General features: G+C 36.7%; 1 protein-coding gene across 1 annotated transcript in view; it reads left to right on the top strand.

Annotated features, from left to right (window-relative positions):
* Positions 1-10,559, top strand: part of LOC103806077 (multidrug resistance protein 1-like) — a gene marked incomplete at its 3' end in the record, with an annotated part of 34,191 nt that extends 23,632 nt beyond the window's left edge. Inside the window, exons 18-25 of the mRNA XM_009078748.1 lie at positions 1,003-1,080; positions 2,211-2,294; positions 3,262-3,465; positions 6,854-6,954; positions 7,928-8,068; positions 9,164-9,320; positions 9,625-9,822; positions 10,353-10,559. Coding sequence (XP_009076996.1) covers positions 1,003-1,080; positions 2,211-2,294; positions 3,262-3,465; positions 6,854-6,954; positions 7,928-8,068; positions 9,164-9,320; positions 9,625-9,822; positions 10,353-10,559 — 1,170 coding nt within the window. The remainder of the gene's footprint in view (positions 1-1,002; positions 1,081-2,210; positions 2,295-3,261; positions 3,466-6,853; positions 6,955-7,927; positions 8,069-9,163; positions 9,321-9,624; positions 9,823-10,352) is intronic.
* Positions 10,560-11,287: the final 728 nt, after the last annotated feature.

Consider the following 11,287-nt stretch of genomic DNA (forward strand, 5'->3'; position numbering starts at 1 on the left):
AACAGTGCCACACCAGAAAAAAAATACCCAACAAAACAAACAAGATCGTAATCATACAGATGCAAACTTTGTCATTTAAATATTTTCATATATAACTGGTTTATAATTTCTGAATATGTTTGTATAGTTTGAGCTGTTAAATGAGCCTGCACAGTGAAATAATAATGTGCACTTGGGACAGCAGCATAAACAGTTTCTTGCAAAAACCTGTTGGTATATTTATGGAATTGTCTTGTTGCATATACATGCAATAAGGCCTTGAGTACAGGAGACTGAGCTGTATATGGCTATGATAGGTTTGCTCAGTTTGTAAATGGTCAGATGATGTTTTAAGTATGAATCGTAGAATCATAGAATCAACCCTAACCCTAACCTCAAAGATCATCGAGGAAGAGACCTCCAAGATCATCGAGTCCAACCCTACCGTGGTTCCTAGACCATGGCACTAAGTGTCACATCCAGTCTCACCTTGAAAACCTCCAGGGATGGTGAATCCACCACCTCCCCTGGCAGCCCATTCCAGTGTCTGACTACTCTCTCTGTAAAAAATCTCTTCCTAATACCCAACCTAAACCTCCCCTGGCAAGCTTGAGTCTGTGCCCTCTTGTATAATGCATTTGACTTCAATGAACCCAGATTGCCTTCGAAAGTCTAACCTAAAACTGAATGACCTAACTGCTACTTGTTGAAATCTGACTTAGGTCAGCTCAGACACAAATGAAGTCAAAGAGTTGATTGGGGATCTTTTCTCTGAAGCATGCTGGTGAAGCAGTGCTGGGAAATATTGCTATGATCTCTATATTTTTTCATAAATAATATTTCAATGTCTGTACCGTGAGTCTACTAGAATTAATGAATATTAAACCTGTTCTTACATCTGTTTTGTGCAAACATGACTGCAGTATTTTGTACTTTGACACTGTGGAGGCATACCCAAAATACTTACTGAACAAACACAAACAATGTAATAGTATGCTAAGCATTGTACCTTTTCTCAAATAGGGCTACACATTTGGCAAAGCTGGAGAAATTCTTACAATGAGGCTTCGATTCATGGCATTTAAAGCAATGCTTAGACAGGTAAAGATAATAAATATTTTCTTTTCCAAGGTTTTAAAAATAATTAGTTGTATTGAAATAAAATAACTGTATTCTACTTCACTCTATCATGTTACAACTTGTCTACAGAGAAGATTGCTTAAATCAGTCTAGAAACCAATTTGGTTAGTTACACGTGATTAAGCAGACTATCCTTGGAAGAAGAATCTTAAATCAATACAAGTACAAGAGCTTTCTATGTACTCCTTGCAGGGTCTTAGATTTACATCCAAGTTACTATGGCCTGACAAGTTGATGTGCACCAGCAGTATCCCAATACCTGTTCATTTGCCTGCTTTGCTTTCTTGGTGCCCTTTGTTCCCTAAACAAATGCAACACAGCTTGCATTGTAACTCTTACTTCAGACAGCTGATTTAAATTGTGACATGTACAGACATGTTTTCATTTATTTAGTGGAGGTCACTTTCAAAGAGCCACCAAGTATATGATTGTTGGTCGTTTATGCAACAGTGACACTGTATACTGAAATCTAAAGCCAATGGCAGAGAACCGAAATATAAATATTTCACAATGTTTTTAGGTAATTACTGGAGTTATCTAAATTTGCCTTAATCTTGCATGATTTCAGGACCAGTATTTTACATTTTGAAAGTTTAAATCAGATGTTTGGTCACATGGTGAATAAATTATAAACTGCATACCTGACTCCAACAATTCATTTGGGGCGTTTTTGTCTCATAACTTCCAAATAAGCCTCTTCAGTCTGGGAAGAAACCAAGCAATGAATTGTGTGGCTTTAACCTGAAAATGTTTTACACTTAATTCCTCCCCAAACATCTTGGCAATTGTGAAACAGTGGGACTGAAGAGTCATCTTCTCCAAGAAGACACAGTTTCAGCATTAGTGAGGGAGTGTAAATTATAGTTTTGGCAATCTCTAAGGCTGCTCTACTTCCTTCTCAGCAGGGACAGTGCATACATCAGATCACCCACAAGCACACATTTTATTCTAAAGGTATTCCTAGTGAAATGAAGGAATTAGACTTAATTAGACAAGCAGAACTGATGCACTGCCACACACACAGTCTATGACACTGAACTCAATATGGAACGTCCAAAAACCGGTCTCTAGAATAATGTTTCTTATTGTAGGATATGAGCTGGTTTGATGATACTAAAAATAGCACTGGAGCATTAACTACAAGACTTGCTAATGATGCCTCACAAGTGAAAGGTGTAAGTAAACTTTTGTTTTGGAATTTTTTACATTTGATTTAATATGGGGCAAAGTTGCACCTTGGGTTTGACTGGTTGGAAAATGCTCTTGACTTTGGCATCTAAAATTGAATATAAAACAATAGCTGGTAAAGAATGCACTGACATGTTTTATAACTATTATGGTAATATATGTTTGCAAAATAATTTCCAAGTAAACAGTTTATAAAGTTTATCATCATGCTGGATTGTGATCTTCATTATTAAACAAATTCATTATTCTTATATAAGAAGTCTGTTTAAAGAGATCTTATTTACCTAAAGATAATTAGGTAAATAATAGGTGAGTTTATGACCTCCTGCTACTTTTTTTGATCACACAGATTCCTTGTTAAAAAAAAAAAAGTAAAATTTAGAGGATTAGACTTCCTTTCAGCTTAATTTTTGGAGATTCTTTAGAAGTAAATTGTGGACTTTCAGGGGTCTGTAATATCAGGCTGAAGTGCACTGAATGTAATTGTTTGTGTATCCTTAAGTAAATATTTACTGCTACATGCAGTTTTGTGGTTGGAGTTTTTTGCTAAACTGAGGAGTTCTGAAGTACTTTTGGCTTTGTTTATGTGGGAGAAGTTAAACATTTAATTCCCTTCTTCACTGGGCTCTGTATGATGATGTATAAAGTTGGCTGTATGATCTACAAAATATGACGGATTTTAAATGTGAATATGTGTTGAGGTTAAAGTTTGTTCAGTTTCAAAAACAGAATTTAGAAAATGTGGTGTAAATTTAAGTAATCAGAATATGAGGAAATAAGAAATAACAGATCTAGATAATTTCTTACAAAAGCATTTAGTAAACTCCCATTTTGAAAAATAAGAGAACTGAGTTAAGACTTTCTAAAGAGTGTTTTGAGTATCAGAAATATTATAGGTTTCCTTATTTAGGGTACAGTAACTTTAGTAAGAAATGCCTTTTTTTCTTCCTCCAGGCAACTGGTGTCAGACTGGCATTGATTGCCCAAAACATAGCCAACTTGGGGACTGGAATTATTATATCATTAGTTTATGGCTGGCAGCTGACCCTACTACTTTTAGCTGTTGTGCCCATCATTGCAGTGGCAGGAATGATTGAAATGAAGATGTTGGCTGGGAATGCTAAAAAAGACAAAAAAGAGCTGGAAGCTGCAGGAAAGGTGAGTCTAGAGAACTTTATTTCTGTGTAATGTATACAGTCATGTTTACCAAAGCATTGTTGGCCAATGTATTACTTCCAAATACAGAACATTTCATTGTATATAACTTCCAGAGACAGTCAGAGTCTATGTAGTTACACTAGTAGATCTACAGAGCACCACACCTCAATAATAATTGAAGACTTATGTTATTAACCAATATATATTTGTATAGTTGAAAAAACCCAGAACGTGCTAAGCACTATTCAGACACATTCTTTTCTCTTTGCTCTGATAATTTTTTTTTCCCCTTATTTTGCAACACTCTCCATTTTCACATTCTCTTTTTTGTGGTTTTTTCTTTTTTTGGTTGGTTTTGGTTTTTTCTGTCATCCTTTCTTTTGGCATGTCATCTGTCTTATGTTTATTTTACTGCTCTTTTCCCCCCACCTCCTTCCTTATTGATGTTTGCAGGGATAATATGTATATATCCACTGGTTTCTGAGTCTGTTTGCCATTCCTTTATTTCTTGAGTGGAAGAGAGAGAGATGAGAACTGAAAAGAAAGAAGGCTAGACTCTTGTTTAACAAATTAAATGAAGGCATTTAATGTTACTTCATTCCAAAAATCCTTTTGGGACAGAACAACTATTTCATCACTTTCCAGATATTGCTTTCTTCAAGGTAAAACTTTTCTAAAGTGTTTTGCTATGTCCTACTGTTTTTAAAAGTCGTTGAGAAGAACATAATTTATCTGAGACCATGCACATAAGGAGTGGTATTAATCTCCAGATTTGGTGTTCAAATGTATGTGTCAACAGTCTAATTTCCCCTTACTGGAGATGCCAAATTATCTGGGTGGTCTCCAGTTCTCATTTCAGAAGGGCATAGGTCTACTCTACACTCCCTGTTGTAGCTGCCATGCCTTACCCAAATGTTTTGAGTATCCTAGAGTATCTCCAACGGCACAAGCCACCTGCATGTAGGCAACTATAGAGTCCTTCCCATTCAATCACTGATTTGAGAGAAAGAAACTGGGTAGTGTGTAGGCAGCTGAATTGCTTTCTGGTTATGTTGAATAGGTATCCATTGACTGCACTGGTAGCTTAGACACCTAAATTTTGGTGTCTGTCTGGATCTGATATCTCCTCCATCCCCTCAAGCCTCCCAGTAACTCCCGTTTACTAAATGGGGTTTATTTCCTTCCATCATGTCTCTAGATAAAGTTGCTGAGAAACATTATTGTCCCTCCAAGGAAATTGAGCATAACGATCTTCCCATGGGCCTCTTTGTACAAGCCAAACCTTGCATTCCTTTCCTTCCCTTTCAACTGTTTCTTCTGTTTCTTGTCTCCAACAGCTGAACATCTATTACATGTTGTTTTGTTGTAAGATATATCAGAAAAAAAGTTACAATTGTTGGAATAGACACTAAAACTTTCTCAATGCAGCAGATTGTGAAGGATTAGCAGAGGTGTCAAAAGTATTTAGGAGCCTTGTTGCAAAACTTCATATTTTCTTTTCATAGTAATGTATGAGTTTCCCCTCTCAAGGCCATCTAAGCAAGCACTAGACTAACAGGCATTTTATTCAATTTTCATTTTTTAAAAACTCAGGGGTTTTTTCCAATAAAAATGATGTTCAGCCTGGAAAATTCGCTTTCTGCAAAGGGTTGCTGAACATAGGTTACTAAAAAATTCTTTATTAGACTAAAACCATAATGCATGAAATGTATATTTCAGCAAAATGCATTAAATTCTTGAAGGTCTTTACGCAGAATCATTAAGGTTGGACGAGACCTTCAGGATCATCTAGCCAACCATCAACCTAGCACCTTGCAGTACCATAATGTCCCCTGAACCATAACCCCAAGTGTGACATCCAGTCATGTCTTGAACACTTCCAGAGTCAGTGACTCTATCACCTCCCTGGGCAACCTATTCCAATGCCTGACCACCCTAACAGTGAAAGATTTTTTGTAATATCGAATCTGAATCTCTCCTGGCCATTTCATCTCATCCTTTCACTTGAGACATGGCAGAAGAGACTGACCATCACCTCACTACAACCTCCTTTCAGGTAGTTGTAAAGAGTAGTGAGGTCTACCTGAGCCTCCTCTTCTCCAACTAAACAATTCCAGTTCTCTCAGCTGCTTCTCACAGGACATGTTTTCTAGACTCTTCACCAGCTTTGTTGCCCTTCTCTGTATATGCTCCAGCACCTAAATGTCCTGTTTGAAGTGAGGGACACAGAACTGAACTGAGTACTTGAGGTGCAGCCTCACCAGTGCAGCGTACAGTGGGACAATGATTTTGTAGACAGGGTCTACAAAAGTCTAGCAAAATTAATGTTGGCATTGTCCATATTAATTTCTGGCTGTACATAAACTTCTCTAAGTTATAAAAAGACTGATTATGGTGCATTTGTGCAGTATCTATCCTCATAAGTGAACTCTCCTGCTAAATGTCCTTAGAAATGAGACGGGCTGGCAGCTGAATAGAGCTTAGATACAAGTGCTTAATACTAGTTGAGATGCATTAGGATAATGTCAGGGTATAATACAGTACACGTGGGAATTCCTTCCCTCCTAGAGCAACATCAGTTAAAGAGAACTGGAATACTCAACATACCACATACTGTACCGGAGGCAATGTGTAGGTCATGCACTCAAGACCAGTGTTTCAACCAGAGCTGAATAGAGGGATGCAGCACTATTTCCAGTGTCTGAAGAGATGTGATTGCTCCAGGTAGCATCTGTCATTTCTAAGCATCAACATCTTCCAACATGCAAATGGACTGAATTAACCACACTGTGTGTTCTTCACTGTGTAGTCACCAAGGAAGAGTTTATGGGCATCTACATAGTATAAGAGACTACATAAAAGCCTTGAATCTGTTACTCCCACGTACATATGCATTTACGGCCTTCAAATATTCCTTGGTGTCTCTGTGTTTACAAATTACTCAAGTCTAAAGAATCTGCAAGCTTAAAGAATGTTTTATTGCTCAGATCAAATATTTACTGCTGAGATCTAAGTTAGGCTCTAAGGCACATAAGTAACCTGGACATTGTGATTATAGCCCAAACTCAGTGGACTGGAAGCTGAATGACAATATGCCATTTTTCTGGTTGAGTATCTTCTCCACAATTGTCATTGCTGCATAATGTTTTTTCCACCACTTATTTGTAGGATATTAAAGAGGTCTTATGAGAATATTCTGAACATTGTAAGAAAATCTCAAGAAAGAAAAATATGCAATGCTTATTTTTTAATATCAAAGGTTCAGGATTTTATTAACAACTATAAAAAATATAGAATTACATTCCAACAGAATCTGTTTACTAGTTTAGAATAAGGAATTGCAACATAATCTTAACTTATGATTAAAACACTTCTGTTTCTATTGCAGATTGCCACGGAAGCAATAGAAAATATTAGAACTGTTGTTAGCTTGACCCGAGAAAGAAAATTTGAGTTGATGTATGGAGAACATTTGATTGTACCATACAGGTATAATAAAAATAACTGAGCTAAAAAATATATCTGTAATAAATTACAAACATTTACTTGGACAAAAATAGATTCTTTTTTATGTTGTGTGTATGATTTAATGTATAATTTAATTACTTCAGAATGAATGTACATGTTTTGCATATTTTTATTAACAAATGCAACCACCACCAGCCAACAATTTTTAAAAATTTGATTTAATTAATTTTCTGTTATAACATTGATATCCTCTATTACAATGTCATTTGGTTTGGAAAAATGTTAATTTTATGTGAGCTTTAGAAGTGATCTAATTTTCACCTGAAATGTTTTGGATATTTAATTAAAACCCTTTTAATGCAAACTGAATATTACATTAAGCCATTTATAAAAGTATTAGTAGGGTTGAAAATATTTGAATAATTAGTTACTGATTTGTAGCTAAAAAAAGGTAAATCTGTCTGGACTAAATCAAAATATAAACATCTTAATGTGAAAAATAAAAGATTCTGTCAGTGAAATTTTATTTCTTCTGGAATGAAATGTTATATTTTCAGACATCCATAAGAAAAGTAAAGGAAATGACAGCATATGTATATAGATATAATGGGAGATGAGTAGGGGTGCCACTAACACATCTACCATGATTAATTGAGTAGTTAAAGCACAGTGCAGGGCATAAAATCTTTTTTTTAGAATGTTGGGCTTTGAGTTCTTATCTCACAACTTCCAGAACAGTGTCTGCCAATTCTCATGGTTGGCATTGATGGGATTGCTCCAAGACATTCATCTTACTGTTGTTCTAGTATAAATAAGAACTTATTGCCCCATTGATCGGTTTGTCCGAAAGGGACGAGGCATGATTTTTAGTCAATGTTTCAGTACATGTTCTCTTTCCATTCATAACCATATGAACTGAAGTCAGTGGTTTTTTACATTCTAGGACTTCAGTATGATTGCACACTTTGACGAAAAGATGAATTCTTTCTTACAGAAATTCTGTGAAGAAGGCACATATATTTGGCTTTTGTTTTGCCCTTTCACAAGCAATGATGTTCTTCACCTATGCTGGCTGTTTCCGATTTGGTGCCTATCTAGTGGTAAATGGACATATGGAATTTCAAAGTGTGTTTTTGTAAGTATCTCTTTTGGAATTTTTTTCTATTTGTTCAGAAAAATAATTTTTAATTTAAAAGGCAATAGCTCAATACAGGGCTATGGGAACAAGTATGCAAAGAATGAGATTCTACCAGTACTGACTTCAATATCCAAGAGAGGTCAATCATACTGATTTTTGTTGGCAGCCTAGTTAAAGATAGTTAACCTATCTCATTTTGACTGGAAGATGTTGGAAAGCATCTGCATCCCATCTGCTAGCTGAACATCTCTAGCCAACTGGGTGAGTGAACTTTCAGTGGCTCAGTTAGATTTGAAAAGGATTGTGTCAGCCCTCCTAGACTGTTCAAATGCAGAATAAAGCATATTTATGTAGCTCTGAAAAGACAAAAGTCAATAAAAATGAATGTTTTACTTCGCCTTAAAATGGGTTAAGAGGTCTCATATGTCAATCATCACTTCTCAGTGATGAGTAATCCTATGTTGTGTGGCAGTAATTAATAGCTGAGGACAGCAGGTTCTTACACTATTCTAATATAACCTGTAAAATTACATAAAATTTCATAAAATTACATAAAAATCACCCTAAACCAATTACAGAATAGTTTTCAGTCTTTTTCAGTATTGTATATCCTGCACGCTTTTTCCAGCAGAGCTGTGATAGAGAATTAAATCTTTATTATTGCCTTTTTACAGGCTTGATTTCCTGTTTTCACTGATTTCAAATTGATCACTAACTCCCAAAGGACATTGCACAATATAGCGAGGAAACCACAGTGATAGTAGTACAGGATTAGAGAAACGATTTTGCCATCCATTGACCCCAGCTGAGACTTAATATAGTTAACCAGTATTAATAACTAAAGAAATTAGTGATAATAAGTAATGAAAACACTGAATTGGGAATGCAGGTTTTTTATCTCCCTTCATTAAAGGAGGACAAAAAGTATTTCTGAAGCTAAACGAGTAATCAAAGCAATAATAGTTGGTTACTACTTTATTATTTCTTAATTTAGCCCTCTTTTTTTCTTTGAGTAAAAGTTGACTGCAGCTCCTTTTCTATTTTTCTTCATTGTCTATTGATTTTTATTTTTTCCCCCGATTTCTTTTATAGAGTGTTTTCAGCTGTTGTATTTGGTGCGATGGCATTAGGACAAACCAGCTCTTTTGCTCCAGACTATGCCAAAGCCAAGATATCAGCAGCCCACTTGTTTATGCTGTTTGAAAGAGTGCCCTCAATAGATAGTTACAGTGAGGAAGGAGAGAAGCCTGTAAGTAAGCCATGTGTGATGGGTGATAATGTTTATTGGCAATATGGACAGCACTCTTTCTTCAGACTGATTTTTCTCCTGTCTGATTACTTCCTCATCTCAGTGCATTCTTAACACTTTATCTGAACACAAAGTGGCCCAAGTTCTGTATTGTGAGTCCAGTTTTTGCCCGTAATGCCAAAAGGTTAATTGTTTTGAAAATCTCTGTCAATTTCTGGGGGGATGGGGAATACTTCTACAGTTTTATCCGAATCATCTGTCAAATTGCCTTAAACATGTAACAGTGATACTATTTTAAATATAGGAAACTTTTGGAGGAAACATAACAATCAAAGATGTGGCATTTAACTATCCAAACCGACCAGAGGTCAAAATCCTCCAAGGCTTGAATCTAAAAGTAGAAAAGGGACAAACTCTGGCTCTTGTTGGTAGCAGTGGCTGTGGAAAGAGCACTGTTGTTCAGCTGCTTGAGAGATTTTATGATCCACTTCATGGAGAAATGGTAAGTACTTTTGTAAGAACACATCAACAGATTTATTGAGGGTGTGCTTATTTGATTTTATGTGATATGATAAAGGATATTAGATATTTCTAGTTTTATTTTTGAAGTATTTCTCATGTTAAAGATCCTAAGTGGCTCATCAGGGCTCCCTGATTAAATGAGATATATAATTCCCAGTTTCCCACATTATAATGGATTAATGAAAAAAGATCTGGTGAAAATATGCCTGATCCACAGCCTAATGATTGCTTTGTACCTAGAGCAAACAGCGTATCCTCTCTTCCACTGTCTTCAAAATCTCAAATCTTGAAGCAAATAAAAGGGCTGAAGCAGCAGAACGGACTAGCCTCACTTTTATAAAATAGCCCTTAGAAAATTTTGGAACATAGAGGAGAAAGAGGGGAAGGGATTATGTGAGCTTTCAACTGGCACCTCTAAGCTACAATTGCACAACGTCTGTGTGTGAATTTACAGTAAGTATTGAATTCATATATACCCACATGACTGAAATTTAACGTTTGCTTTCTCAGCTTTTTGATGGGAAAAATGCGAAGGAACTGAATATCCAGTGGCTGAGAGCTCAGATAGGTATCGTCTCACAAGAACCAATCCTGTTTGACTGCACTATTGCTGAAAACATCGCGTATGGAGATAACAGTCGGCAGGTGTCACTTGAGGAAATTGTTAATGCAGCAAAAGAAGCCAATATTCATTCCTTCATTGACTCTCTGCCAGATGTAAGTTTTTCTTTCTCTCTAGAGGACTGAAGCATCTCCCCTATGAGGACAGGCTGAGGAAGCTGGGGTTGTTCAGCCTGGGGAAGAGAAGACTGCATGGAGACCTCATAGCAACTTTTCAATATCTGAAGGGGCTACAGGAGAGCTGGAGAGGGACTCTTCGTTAGGAACTGCAGCAATAGGATAAGGGGTAATTGGCTCAGATTGAAGGAGGGGAAGTTTAGGTTAGACATTAGGAAAAAGGTTTTTCCTGAGAGGGTGGTGAGACACTGGCACAGGTTGCCCAGGGAGGTAGTGGATGCCCCAGCCCTGGCGGTGTTCAGAGCCAAGTTGGATGAAGCCTTGAGCAACCTGGTCTAGTGAGGAGGTGTCCCTGCCCGTGGCAGGGGGGATTGGGATCTGCAAGGTCCAACCCCTAAAATTCCATGAGTCTACTCAGAACTGGAGGTGACCTACAGTGGCAGGGAAAAAAATGTCTCCTTATAATTACCTGGGGTATAATAATTCCCTGAGATGCAAATAGATCTGAAACTATTTTTTAAATATTTTTGTTTCTTAATTGTGTTTAGCCTACTTATTTTTACTCTGAGAGATTCCATTGTCAGGTGAAGAGCTGAAAATTTAAGACCTCAGGCTCAGAACTGGAGGTGACCTACAGTGGCAGGGAAAAAAATGTCTCCTTATAATTACCTGGGGTATAATAATTCCCTGAGATGCAAATAGATCTG

This window comes from Acanthisitta chloris, unplaced genomic scaffold (assembly GCF_000695815.1).
Source record: "Acanthisitta chloris isolate BGI_N310 unplaced genomic scaffold, ASM69581v1 scaffold4547, whole genome shotgun sequence".
Taxonomy (NCBI): domain Eukaryota; kingdom Metazoa; phylum Chordata; class Aves; order Passeriformes; family Acanthisittidae; genus Acanthisitta; species Acanthisitta chloris.